This window comes from Platichthys flesus, chromosome 22 (genome assembly GCF_949316205.1).
Source record: "Platichthys flesus chromosome 22, fPlaFle2.1, whole genome shotgun sequence".
Classification (NCBI taxonomy): Eukaryota; Metazoa; Chordata; class Actinopteri; order Pleuronectiformes; family Pleuronectidae; genus Platichthys; species Platichthys flesus.
Genome location: NC_084966.1, coordinates 5356192 through 5371048, shown reverse-complemented (window position 1 = coordinate 5371048; position 14857 = coordinate 5356192). Strand labels below are relative to the sequence as shown.

The following is a 14857-nucleotide window of genomic DNA, read 5'->3' as shown; positions in this document are numbered from 1 at the left end:
GTCCAGCGCCATTAGATCACAACGCCTTTAGTCCACCGTCGTGTTTACCAGCAGAGAGAGACGGCAGAGACGGAGTGAACTGCCTTCTCCAGATTCATCCGGCCCAGCGTGGACATGGCTTTAATCAGCCCCTTCCTTGTGTGTGTCTGTGTGTGTCTGTGTGTGTGTGTGGATGAAAGACCTTTACCCAAACACCACTTTAAATGTCGTTTTTTTCTTCAAATATGACTTGTGTGTTTGTAGGAAATGTACACACACGTGTTGCGGAGGGGGAACAGTGCTGACATGTGGTCACGTATGTTTATGCTGCTGCATGTGGGGCCTTGCAGGACTTCTCCCGGTCGTGTTGTCCACTCAAACCACAGGCCTGCACACACTCTTCAAATACTTTGTGTGTAGTATTTTAAAGGCAGCGTTATTACTGAGCTCATTGCCTTGCTCAAAGTAATTTGGACTGCGATTGAACCGCTGACCTTTTCCAGTGTACATATTTATATTCAAGGTGCCGTGTCTCCTCACAGATGGCGGTGAGAGGAGTTGAATCTCGACCGGCGCACCGCTACGATGAGCCAGAGCGGCAGTACCCCACCCAGCCCAGGTGAGAGCCCATGCACACACGCATGTACTTTATTCTTAAGTGCAGGAAATGAATGGATAACTTCTTGCCCCTCCCCTGCCATTGTGTCTGCCCTTTCTCTCTCTCTCTCTCTCTCTCTCTCTCTCTCTCTCTCTCTCTCTCTCTCTCTCTCTCTCTCTCTCTCTCTCTCTCTCTCTCTCGCTCTCTCTCTCTCTCTCACACACACACACACGGCACAGACTAATCCTCTTTGGAGCTTATAATTAAATCTGGAGTGTTTGCCTTGGGAGTGTCTACTCATCCCAGGAACAGGAGTGATCAGCTCTCCGAAGAGCAGGGCACAGGCAGGAGCATCACACACACACACACACACACACACACAAACACACACCCAGGACGGCTCGCTCTCATGGTGGATGCACAACCTCCTGTGTGGTTTTCATGGAACTGCACATGTTTCAATGTTCTCTCATATATGGGCTGTTCTCCATATAAGCCTGAATCCAGCACGGATACGTCCACTCCAGAATATTCACCATCCTGTGCATCCGTTGTGTGTGTGTTTTTGCGTGTGTGTGTGTGCGCTCACATGCTGATCAAACGTAATTTTTGTGATGCTTGCGCCCCGGCAGCTAAGTGGAGCGTGGAGTGGCATGGGGCGAGGGGAAAGCGAGAGGAGGAGAACGAGGTAAAAGAGGGGACACCGGGATGGAGAGGAGGAGAGTGAGAAAAAGAGAACAGTCATTTCATGGGTTATTGCCCCTCCTGATATGACAGGCACCAGGGAGCCCAGACATCAGCGCTGGCTTAGGAGGGGGGGTAGGGGGGTGACGATGACGAGACGGAGAATCTGCGAGAGAGACGAAGAGGAGAAGGAGGAACACGAGCGAGCGGCAGAGGGACAGAGAGATCGGCCAGCTGTAACAGTGGAGACAAACCAAATGGAGACGGAGGGGCTGAGGGAGACGCGGGTGATCGTTGACAGCTCCGTCCCTCCACACTCCGGCTCTGTACCGCAGCAGCAGAAGAAGAAAACACTTATCCAAACTTTCTCTGTAATGAAACTGAGGCCAATGCGGAAAATTGAAAACCTCCCGAGCCATTCAGACGAGCAGAAATGAACTTCTGTCTATTCATCGCCGAAACTGCTTAATAACAACTTCAATAACTAAATCGCCATTTCAAATGACAAGGATGTGAGGACTTACTTCTTAATATCATCTAAGTTCATTCATCAAGCGAAAATACCACTTTTTCTGTTGTTGTCCACCTCCAAAATATAAAGTTGTTCTACGTTTTATTGTTTTTTTTCATTTTAAATTGCATATGTCTCATAAATCTGCAGTTTGAAGACGTCACCTTGATTTCTGGGAAGTAATAGTTGCCTCTTTTTCTGTTTTCTGACATTTTGTAGAGAAAAGAATTCATAGAAGAAATAAAAATGCCTCCATCGATAAGGAAACTCATCATTAGTGCAGCCCTAATGCATTCCCACTACTTTGAGCTCAAGCTTAATCTGTGTGTTCCGGCGTATTAAAAAAAGAGGCTTTAAGAGGCTTTTTAATTAAGCATCTGTTGGATGACGGATAAAAAAACATTTAAAATAAGAAAACGTGTCAACAAACACAGGATGTTTGGAGTCAACACTGGTTATAACAAATATAATGATGCCTCAAATGTATCGGATTCATTTAATACGTCCAAGTAGCAGCCACCGTGGTTTCTATATTTTCTGGTGTGAAGATGACGGGTTCAGATAATGTTCGTTTCCTCCAGAAACATTCCCCGTGTTATTTAACTGTTGATCTTTTGCTCTTTGAAGTTTTTCCCCGGCCCAAGATCCACAGGACGATATCTGTCTGAAATGCACGTGGTACAGTGAACATGCTCCTGGAGACACGTGCAAAAACAACAAAAGGCAGAGAAGAAAGAGCCAGATTGGAGTGTGAACACTTTTTAAAACCTGTAAAGATAGATCACGACTCCTCTGTCCCCAAAACACCATCGACTCGCACTCGCAGAACTGGAGAAGCCAAAAAGAGGAGGGAGGGGATGCAAATATATTCCGGGAAGAGGAAAAAAAGAAAGGAGGAGAGAGAAAAGAGAGAGAGAGAGAAAGAGAGCGTGCACACAGCAGTGAATTGAATGCATTTTTCAAAGTGGAGCTGAACTTTGTGCAAAATCCCCCGGGGGCAGCCATCATTGAAAGCCATTTCCTCTCAAAATGAGTGCGGCTCCACCATTGGCCTGGCTCTCATTAGCATACATTTGGCCTGCCTTTTGTGTGGAGCCGGCTGGGGCTGCAGCTGGAGGGGGGGGCGAGTGATCGAGGGAGGGAGGTGAGTGTGAGCGAGCGTGCACGTGTGTGTGCGTGTGCAGAGATAGTGCAGGAGATGCAGCACCTCATAGATGAAGAGAGAATAGAGTGGAGGTAAGAATTAGAAGAATGGTGGTAAATCTGAGATGGACGATTGTTCGATGTGCGTTATGGCTTCCATGATGAAATCCCACCAGCATCGTCTATTAACCCATTAAGACCTGATGCCACCCTATGCAGGTATATACCTTCAAGACAGGGTGTGACCTGTGTGTACTAGAGAACTTTTTGTAGCTTTAAGGAACACAGTACACATCTATGGAAGAAAGTTTCTTCCCTGTTACCCATTGCGCTTTCTTCACTGTATCGGAAAACATTTCCAATCACAGGGCTGCAGCCCACACTGGGCTTCATTATATGGAGGTCTGTCTGGCTGTCCCCCCCCCCCCCCCACACACTCAAATCAAGAGTTTCTTTGGACCTGAAGGAGTGGATGCCAAAGTAGCAGGACTGATGAAAAGAGGAAGAAAAAGGTGGACCTCAGCCTGGGACTTAGTGCTGAGGGCTACTGCACAGCAGCCAGCGAGAGAGGCTGGAGTCTGGGAAAGAGGATTTGGAAAGAGGTCTGGAAGTGGCAGCGTAGCGAGAGGTTTGCTCCAGGGAGGGTGATAGTGCTACTTTGGCTCCTGCCTCCCTCTCCATTGGCCATTAATGCTGCGGCACAGCTCAGCCTCCAGACAGGCGCTGCGCTCGGGGACCCACACAAATGTGAGCACACACACACACACACACACACACACACACACACACACACACACACACACACACACACACACACACACACACACACACACACACACACAGGCAGGGCCATATGGAGAATATTAACATCATTACCAATTCAAAGCAGCAGGTCATGGGCGCGGCGACCCAGCCTCGGGTTATCCAATCAGAGCACCCCCTGACCCTTCTCCCCAAGGTGATTGGATTAGGGGGCCAGGTTGGAGCGGCAGTTGTTCCTGGCCGTGGCCGATAATTGGCTGATTAATGTGAAGCCAACGGTCGGTGAAGGCAAGAGAGCACAGGTCTCCATCCGGAGGAGCCTACAGGCCTCACTGAGCCGCTGTCACTTCTGGACAGTGGAAAGGACCCACTGAGAGGGACGTGTGTGTGTGTGAGTGAGTGGATAATGTCTTCACGCGTCCAATTGACACCTTGGGTCCAAATGATATTTAGACTGAGTCGGGTTCTACTGGTTTGCAGTGCATGTCCGAGTCAGCTGCTCCAGACACTTTCTGGAACTTCTCCTGGCAGCCCCCTGGTGAAATGTCCAGAGAATGACAGCGTGAGCTTATGTGACAATACAGCAGGGAAATATTAATGACGTTTATAACATAACAAGAATATAAATATCTTCATGCTGCTCTACCCTGACCCCCGCCTGAAAGTTCCCAACCCGAACAATCTCCTGCTGCGTTCTTCATAAAGAAAAGACAAACTCAGGAAAAGGTCCAGACTCAAGTTTCTGGATATTCTCAGCAGCTTCTCGTGCTCGTGGTCTGAAGAGGGACTCGCTCTCCGCCCCTCGTTTTAAAAACCAGAGGGCAGCTCCTCGATTGTCCTCAGCATGTTGAGTGTCCTCCGGGTCTGTGGGAGGCGTCCCTTAAGGGCTCTCTTTGACCTTCCTGGAGATGCCCACACTAACACACACACACACACACTTGGTTTTCTCAACCACGTCTCAGCGCAGGGACCTTTTCACCTGGAGGAAGTGTTCGCTCTTAATGAGCCACGTCCGGAGAGGAGACACCCAGCGCCACAGAATAGAGAATAGTGGAGGATTCTGCCGTTGATTAGAATAGAATGAAGTCGCTCATGTTTCACTGGTTCATTTTATCAACTGAAAATAAGCTCCTATAATTTCACTCCCACCTCTCACGGTTGGTCGGACATATTTATTGCAAAGGTGCGTTATCATTGCAGCGCTGTAATGTGGTTAAGTCCTATAGTGTGATATCTCTCTGAATCCGGTTTGGCTCGTTCAAGGTCAGCGGAGAAATCATATTTTTTCGTTTTTTATTAAACCCCCAAACAAACTTCGACTGTCCCCCCCCCCCTCCCCCCACACCCACTCTCTCGCGGTCCAGCTGTCGAATGACTCACTTCAAACTCGCCCCCAGATTCACTTAAGAGTTATTGTCTCCGTAAGTCATTTCATTCCTCGGGTTCTGGAGAGCTATCGTTCGCCCCGCGACAGCTGCCGATGTCGTTCCAGAACCCGACATGATTGGTTTAAAAGGTGACGTGACCCACCCCCCCCCACCCAAACTCCCTCTTCTGATGGTTAAATAAGCAGCTCAAGAGCATCTGAAGCAACGTGCCGATTGTTTTGTTTGATTTCCCGAGAGGCGGTGTGACCCTTTTCTCTTATTTGCGGGTTTTTTATGAAACCCGAACCCCCCCCCCCCCCCCCGTTGGTGCTCAGGGGCGGTGCTGTTTGTCCAGCTAACGGTGTTTGCACTCAGACACAGGAGAGTGTAATGGAATCAGCGGTACGAAATGAAAGGGCTTTGGCCGCCCCCGCCACATGCAGCACCGAGACACCGGTGGCTCTACCTGTTTACAATAACTTCTCCCTTTTTCTGTTCTCGGGCCTGTTTTCCTTGATTCCATCAGATCCCTCCGCCTGCATCTTTCTGTCACTTCTGTTTATATCTCTCTTACGTCTCTTTGTATCTCGTCTCGCTCTCCTGTCATCCCTCGCCCTCCCTTTCCCTCTCTCCCGCGGTCTCTCGGGCCCGTGTGCAAGGGAAAATGAAATCATCGCTTTATAAATAAACCAAAAGATATATACTTTGAGGCCGCAGTGCTCCCTGCGAGCTCGGCGAGGAATCCAGAGGCTGTGGTGTACACACGTCGGAGCGGCGTTGTGCAAATGCTTGATTCCGGTTTGCGAATGCAGAGGGACACTTTGTGGACGAGACTCAGGGGGCACTGTGAATTCATCTGGTCTATTGTTAGAATTACAGACTGTCGCACGACATGTGTGTCCCTCACAAGTGATGCCAAAGCTATTTTAGCTTAAGGAAGGGGGAGACCCATCGCCATCTTTATATAGACTGTGTGGTTAGAATAGAACAGGTACACAGTGAACGTAGTCTGAACTGCAAATAATCTGGGAAATTGAAAGCGAGGACATCCTGAAAGTTTCTGCATTTAGAGTAAAAAACGAAAACCCATCTGTTTCTGTCATCAACTGTTACCTCACTGCTTCTCCCCCTGCGTGTCTCCATTTCACGGTCTCTCTCCCTCTCGGCCCAAGAAGTAAATCTCCCTTTTTTTTGGGTAATTTTTGGTTCACAGGCATAAACTGTAGGTCACTGGGAAAAAGAGCAGCAGCAGCTCAATCACCTCAAGTCACCAGAATACATGGAAAAGGACGTGGATGCAGAATAAATGGTTGATTGTCGTCGGATGCATGACATCACTGAAATGATGAATGAGTCATTAAATGTTCACATGAGCTTCATGAGAGACTGTGGGTTTGAATCCAGGCCGTTTGGCCCCGGTGCCTCCCGTCTCTCCTCGCCTGCTCATTTCCGACCCCGAGCCTCGGCGCTGCAGCCGACACTGTCCACGTCTCCCGGTCATTAGCTTGGTAGAAAGCAGCAGAGGGTGTAAACACAGGCCCGTTTAGATGAGGCACGTGAGTCTCAGGTGAGAGCCAATTTCCACCGCCGCTGTTGACATAGGCGGGTTTGATTAGCGGAGCTGCCTCGGTGGCCGGGGCCAGAGCGGCTAATGGTTTCCTTTGCTGTGGAGCCAGGGCCTGCTCTGTGTCTGTAGCACTCAGCTAGCTCAGTGCCATTAGTGCTGTGGCTTTGTGTGTGTGTGTGTTTGTGTGTGTTTGTGTGTGTTTGTGTGTGTGCAGAGTTTGGACGTGGACGGATTTGGAGTATCTGGAGAATGCATCATGCACTAATGAACATGTCAACTTGCTAAATGTACTGTATTACATTTTTTAAATACACATACTTTATAATAATTGATGACAAGAGGAACGTTGTGGTTCTGGCTCCCACTCATCTGGAACCTTTCACAGATATGACTGCCGATATGAAGATATCTCAGGAATAATTGCCAATGTTTCTATATTTTTAAGGATTTATATATATATAGATATTTATAGGATTTCTATATATCGGCAGACATGTCATATTGTTCAGGCTCTCCAGTATTTCTCTATATTGATTTTCACCTCCTTGCACCATTGGTGAATAAAAACATTTCTATGGCAGCACTGGTTTCTCGGGGCAACCTGTCACAACCAACATTTCACCAAGAAAAATATCTGCACACATGCATATGAGTAGGAGTGGGAGTAGGAGTGGGAGTAGGGGTGGAAGTGTGGGAGTGGGAGTGGGAGTGGGGGAGTGGGAGTGGTTGGAAGTGAGGTGCAGCAGCTGCTTTTCTTTTCCACCGAGCAATTATTGCATTTTGCATGCAACGCGTGTCGGCCCGCCACAACAGGTGAGCACATGACGGCCAGATGTGTCTGCATATGCATCTGTATGTTCTCCTCATCTCCGCAATCAGAACATTAATAAGTGAAATGTGCTAATGTCATTTAGGTGCAGTGCAGTTAAGTGTCTGAGCATCTGCTCTGATTCTCAACGCAACCGAAGAAGACAAACACACTGGATGTGAACTTTGAACGGAAGCCAGAGCAGGAATCAACTAGAAAGGCACTTTGTAAACTTGTATTTTGAAAAGTTCTATATAAATGAAGTTGATTATCTATATATAGAATGCCTCCTGAAGCTACATTCAATATCAACCTTATTTTAGAGTCGTATTAAAGTAACACGGAAAACATATGTCACAGCTCACACTAGTCTGCTGTTTTCCGGGGTTTAATCCCATTTTGTTGTCTGTGTGTGTTTTTGTGTGTGTGTCTGATGAAGACTCATTGGCCCTTTTCCAGCTGTTTAGTGTAAAGCACTCACGAGGGCCGGGTGCAGTTGAGGGACCGGGGTAGTTCCCTAATTTCCTTCTTCCGTTTCCGAGGGGGCAGGTGCAGCCACCGCCCCCCCCGCCCCTCGGCTCCCATCTGCCACGCTATCACCACACACCCGAATTCCTCACTGTCACAAGGTGGAAGCGGCGCCTAAATGGCAGCATACACTCCCGCCATCCCAGATGGACACACAAACGCACACATTTATCTTCCGCTGCCTCTCATGTAATCACACACACTCTCGACAGACATTCACATGTATATAAATATGTATGTAATGCTCAGTCTGTAAATTGCACTCGCCCCCCCACACACACACACATTGGAGAGGGAGGTTGTGAGTGTGGTATATGGTGTTGATGTTCCCGAGGTGTGAGTCAGATGTATTACACGGCGTGTCATTACAGCTTTCCTCTCTGGTTGGTCCCTGTGGTTCACATCACACCCTGCTCCGCTGCTCCATATAGACCTCAGTGGTGTCTGCATCTGTCTGTCTCCTGCTAAACATGGCTCCTCTTTTTTTCTTTTCCCCTCTCTGTGCCGCTCTATTTCTAAATGTCGTCTTTTCTGTTCAGATGTTTTGCATTCCACAAACGCAATGGCACAATTTTTGGGATTAGCACTTTTGCTGCTTTTAGACACGCATTGAACTCCGGATGTTTTCCTGACATTTTCCAGAGGGGCTGTATGTGAGAACACAAATGTCCAAGTGAGTTGCTCCACAAAATTGTCAGGAACTTTCCCTGCCAGCTTCTCAGTTAAATGTCTGAAAGATTCTCAGCGAGCAAGTGGACGTGTCGATGATGTTTCTAACATCTGACGGACGTGAAACTGGAAGAATACTCCACACATGTGATTAGAATACTTGTTCCTTAAACATCAACATGTAATTTCCACATCCTCCTGCATATTTTACCCAGAATTCCATGCCTCGCTTCAAAGTTCCTGCTTCGAGCTCATGTCTGAAAACCGCTTCATTGAAATGTTTCCTGTCTATTATCCCTCCCCTAGTCAATCCCTTACATCTTTAAATCCTACCTATAATAATAACACCTCTATTCTAATCGCACTTAAACATTAAATCATAACAAAGAAAGAAACAACCTCTTATATGTTCCTGAAAGTCCTCCTGATTTCTTTCTTCGTCGCTCACAGGAACATCTAATTTGCATCTGCTTGTTTTTCTGCCCCTTTCACTACATTGACATTTTCAAAAGTGTGCGTGAAACCCGGTGTGACAGCTGAATGGAAACACACCTACTGTCTCCACGTCTGCTGTTGTCATAAGCTCTTTTCAGACTAGATTAGCGGCGACTGGCGCGGCTCCGTTTAATTGTGATTACCGAAGGCGACCAACATTTTAATCCGGCGGTAATCTGCAGTGTTTGGTGTGAGTCAAAAGTTCCTGGAGGAAACATCGGCCCTGGCCTTGGGGATGCTGTGCTTTAGGCAGCACACGGGTAAACCAGTGCCCTGCAGGTTATTTGACCTCTGGGGTAATAAATGGAGGAACTCAATGACGGTTTATTCGTTCTCGTTCATTTGTTATGTCTCTTTTCAGACTTTGTGTTACTCTGGTGTGTGTGCGTTTCTTTCTCCTTCCCTCTCACGGTGCCTTTCACATGAAGTCACGTCAGCGAACACGTAAACACAGATCTCATTCGGACACTTGAAATATACAAACCGAGCCGTGCGCTCCTCTCTCGACTCTCACATGCTGCCAATCTGCGCCAAGTTCAATCCTAATTTATGGAAAATTCTAATATTGTGCACATTGGACATGGTTGGAGTGAGACTCAGGTTAACAAAAGGTCCCCAGACTAAACACATCCATCTTCCTCCCAAGTCGAAGCCAGCTGCGTGACCCAGGGATGAGGAACTCCCTGTGGGTCGCTGAGGCCCGCGCCCCCCCTAATCCCCCAGCTGCTGGGCCGGATACACACACAAATGTGCTCTCATGTGGCTGCAGGTAGTCAGGCTAATACCCACAATTATCTCACAGTTTCCTGTGTGTTTGCTTTAACACAACATCCTTCCTGTATCTGATATTACACATTTTGATTTCCTTGAACTCTCTCAGACACTCGTCACCTTAAAGAAACGTAAATACTCCCATAAGAGACCGAGGCCACTTTGCTGTGTCGTGGCCGGGTCAAAGGTCACCCACACTGTGGTATCATTGCACTAGAGGAATTTATCCTCACCATTAGTCATCCAGGAAATTGAAGAAAGAAAGTATTAAGGGTCCCTTTCACGCCTTGATGTCTTTTAGGTGTGGGACACGTCTTTTTCCTCCGGACAGATTTGTGTGTGTCCCTTGTGTATCGGATGTGTCATCAACACGCCCACTCGGATGTTTACCTGCTGTATTCTCTCATCTCACTCGGACATTTCACTTGAAGGAAACACAGACAGTCCCTCCACACAGTTTCAGTAAAGTGTCTGGAGCGTAACGGGGACTGTAGATGAAATCCGCTGTAATGGACCTTGTCTAAATTCTTCCAGATGTGGGTTTATGTGGCTCATATCCCTGCTGTACGCTGATTGTTATCTTTGGGAAGCGAACATTGCGCTGTAGATGAAAACACAGTAAGAGACGTGTTTAAATTATATTAACAATATATGGGACTCAGGGACATTTTGTGTTTTTCATTTTGTGTTTGTATTCGTGATCTCCTTTTAGTTTCTCTATCTTATCGAGTGATCCCAGGGAAAGGCCATTTCCTCCTGCCTGCACTACTGTTGCATGTGAAATGACAACAAAGTCTGATTTGCTTGGATTTGATTTAAAATAGGCGCGGTGTGTAGAGAGGTGTAATAAATAGATATTACAAGGAGAGGGTCCCGAAGGTGAATGAGAAGTAGGGGAAGTGGAAAAGATGTGGAAATGGAACATGCAGCATCTACTGGGAGTTGAGTGATGAGAGAAGAAAGGAAACTGGCAAAGGCTCCAGTCTGGTTGGGTGGGCCGGAGTCGACCTCAGGACCCAGGTGTTCCCTCTCCTTTATCTCTGTATCACCCGTTCCCTCTCTCTCTCTCTCCCTCCCTTCACCTCCCCTGGTGGCCTTCACCATTTAATCTGGATTAATGAGGAGGTTGACCTTCATCCCTCTTTCTTTTTGCTCTCTCTTGCTCTTTCCACTTTTCGCTGAGCCGTGCATGAAGGTTGTTCTGAGACTCCCTCCACATCTGCTCCTCGCGTCTTCATTTGATATGAAAGCTCTCTCGACCTCTCACATTTCTCTCTCTCTCTTTCCTTCCTTCTTCTGGTATTTTCCGCTCCCTCCTCCCGTTTTTTTTTTCTTCCTTATCTCTCTGTGGGTGTGCATGTGCGACTCGGTCTTTAACTGCCCTGCTGACTGACAAGGCAGCGCTGTTCATTCATGGGACCACCTGTGTACGCTGCCCCACCGCTCTGTTTGGGTGGTCAGGCCTCCCGCTCAGCAGAAAACACACCAACACACACACACACGTATATAGAAATCCACATCACCACAGTCCACAAATATCCTCCAGGGAAGTCTGTTTCTACGCAGTAACACACACACACACACACACACACACACACACACACACACACAACCGGGCTGTGCTCGACCTAATCTGCGCTGAGTGAGTCATTCTAATTGGCCAGTCAACAGGTGCTGATCTCAACTCAGGGGACCGGACGGAGGAGGCTCACGGATATGATTGCAGAACAAGGGAGAGGCTATAAGCTCCAGGCTTCTGTGTAATAACTACAGTGGGAGCCATTGTCGAGGGCTGGGAAGCAAACGTCTAAATCTGTTTGTGGCCCTCGACCGCTGAGTGATAAAACGTTGTGGAGGTTTGAGCGAGAGCCGGTTACACACCTACTGTTCGGCCATGTTTTAACCAACTGATGCACATTTACATTTACTAGAATAACCATGCTGATGTTAAAAAGTATGAGATTAAACAGTACATATACAAATATATATATATAGAAATAAGGCAGTACTCAGTGGATATTACTGACAGTCTACATTGTGCTATGTGACGTGCACTGTACATTTTTGTGGTGGTTTGGAAAAGCCCTAAAAAAGAAGTTTGCCTGCCGACTTCGTGTGAGGGAAAACGTTGAATGTCAAAAGTGATCATTTATGATGTTGACCCGGCTCGTGCACACCACACGCGGTTTAAAAATAGAGCGAGTTTCCCTCCCAGCCAGGCGGAGGGAAGACCTGACTTTAGATCCGCTTACTCGCCCGGACTCGTGTGTCACCCTCAGCACTGGAAACAGCACATAAGACGGAAAACATTTGAATGGGCCCGTGAAAGGTGAGCGGCCCTCCCCCCCGCTCACTATCTCCCTCTCCTCCCCCCTCCGTCACCCTGAGGCCCGCGTGTCGCCTTACCCAGGGGTTTAGCCCCTAATCACCCAAAGCTAGTGGGAGGCAACTGGAGACTTCCAGCTGGCTGCCTCGTTACTGCGGACCCCTGGGACACACACACACTCACACACATTCCTACACACACACTCTACCTCATATATGCTTACCGAGGCATTTGCTGTTATCTCTTGGCATCTCTCCATCCATGTCCCCCCACAACTCGATCCTGCCAAGGCCACAGCCTCGCCGTGTAAACTGAATAACAGGAGGAGGTGAGGGAGGTCTCTGGCACGTCCACTCCAAACCAGTTTCAACCGGTGTCAGATATTGTCTTTCTCTATAGTCTTAAGCGTTCGTATATATACATGTGCGATTGTGCGTGTGTGTCTGTGTCTTATAAAAAAGTTATGCAGCTGCAATTGTTCTCACAATACACAACTTTTCTCTTTCAGGAGGGATCCATATGATTACCCCACCCACTCCAGACCCACGCCAAGAGAGGCAGCCCCCTACCCCAGCCAGGCCGGCCGCGTCCCACTCCCTCAACAGGACAACCAGTACCTGCAGGCGTCCGGAAACCAGCGTCACTACCCCTCGTCCCCCCACGCAGGACAGCAGCACCACACGGAGAGGCAGGACGTCCCCCCGTCTCCCGGCGCCGGTCCCAGAGGCCGCCACTACTACGAAGCCGCCGGAGGGCGAGTGGACGGCTACCGGAGCGCCAGCCCGGGCCGCTACACCAGCCCGGAGAGGAGCCCCGCCCCCAGGGAGCGCTACGGCAGCCCAGAGCGCTATACCTACAGGGAGGACACGCAGCCCGACCCGAGACGGAAGAACCCAGTGATAGGTGCAGTGTAAAAGGTAGCCCCCCCCCCCACCACCACCAACCCACCTCTTGTACAAACGAGGCCTCCAGAGTTTATAAATAGATGAGAATATATATCATCTGTCATCCCGGCTGCCAAAGTGTGATTTTGCCATTTTAATTTATTCAATCATGAAGCCTGAGGGCGTAAGGTGACAAGCTGAGGGGCTGAAACCATCAGGTCAGAACTGTCCTCACAGGCCGAGGCCGATTTAACAAGCATTAGGGACTTCTACAGTGTGTGGATGTACATATTTATATATATACACACGTTTGCCACTTATTTACTAATGTGTCAATTTGCTAAATGGATCCTATTTTGATATAATTTCACGAGGTAGAAATGAAATGAAGGGAAATGAAGTTAATGCCACCCAGTAGAGAGGAGGAGTAAACCTGGAGCCGCATGTCGGATAGAATCCAGCGAGCTGAGCGTGACCGACGCGCTGCTGACTCAGCGTTTTTTTTTCCCACACGCTGGCGTTTTGAAGGAAGTGAAGTGCGATCACCTTGACCGGGACCCGACTGTGATAACACAAAAGACACACAGGAAGTTGAGTGGACAAACAGGAAAAGGAAATAACTGCCCTTCAAAGTGTGTCCTCGTCCTTGATGTTTTGTCGCTCGGGCTTCCCTCACGTCCTGCCGTCACACCGGAGTCTGCTGCCTTTATTTGTGCACGTGGCCGATGTATTGATGTGTATTTCATACCGTGTCATTACAAATGAGTCTAAATGTGATAGTTTTGTGTTGTTTCTAATAATACGACATCCGCTGTGTGACTCCTCATCCACTGTGCAGCTCATAGAGACTCTGATTCAATTCTAATTTTTATCCGACCTTAAGCATGTCAGAGCTTAGTGCAATGAAATCTTAAATGTGTCAATGGTGGTTTGGATTAAATATGCTGTCAAATAACTACATGGTTTTTGTTTTTTTGATTTGTTTTTTACACTTTACATTAAATGTTTTGAAATTTGTGCTGAACTAAATCGTCTCATTTAACCAATCAGCCCAAATATATTTCAAATAGTCACGTTCCCCCACGAGTCATCACTTAAAAAAAAATCCATCACTCTATTGAGCTTCACGTCTCTGAGCTGGATCTCTGGACGAGTCCGCCCTGTGAGATGAGCGATAAGAGGAGCCGGCGTTCTGATAATGACTGAATCATCTCCGACAATTAGACACAGGGAAATCTCCACTAGAAAGTGATTATGGCCCAATTTGCTCTCCGAAACAAAGATGGCAGTGATTGGTGAAATTAGAGTTGAAACGGGGAATAATTAGAGTGTGGAGGAGGCTGTTACTATCAGTTAGTGTTTAATTATCTCCAAGGCCAACAGGGAGCAGGCCTCTGCTGATCTGTCTCGTCTCCGAGCCCCCCCCCCCCCCGTGTCGGTGCCGGGATCGACCTTTTCAAACCAGATAAATGCTCGATCAATTGTTTTGATTTAAGCCCATTTTTAAGCAAATGACCTCTTTCCCAGATACAGCCGGGGCGACATCAATGCTCCTCACCTACTTCAGATCATCCGTTTATCTGAGAGTATCGAGCAAAGGCTTTTTATCACACGCTTCTAACCGCGTAGTGACCGAATTCCCAGGATTTTCACCATCCTGTGATTAGAAACCGGCCCCAGATATCCTGCTCACATGGAACTAAAGCACATTTGAAGACACAAAGCCACTCTTCTAATTTTAGCCTTCAGAGACGAGTATTTTAGT

The 14857-nt window shown here is 47.9% G+C and overlaps 1 protein-coding gene across 2 annotated transcripts in view; it reads left to right on the top strand.

Annotated features, from left to right (window-relative positions):
• pard3ba (par-3 family cell polarity regulator beta a) overlaps positions 1–14115 on the top strand; it is a 125650-nt gene extending 111535 nt beyond the window's left edge. For both annotated transcript variants that reach the window (XM_062380477.1, XM_062380475.1), the window contains 2 exons: positions 522–598; positions 12717–14115. In XM_062380477.1, coding sequence (XP_062236461.1) covers positions 522–598; positions 12717–13122 — 483 coding nt within the window. In that variant the 3' untranslated portion in view covers positions 13123–14115. The remainder of the gene's footprint in view (positions 1–521; positions 599–12716) is intronic.
• The last annotated feature ends 742 nt before the right edge of the window (positions 14116–14857 follow it).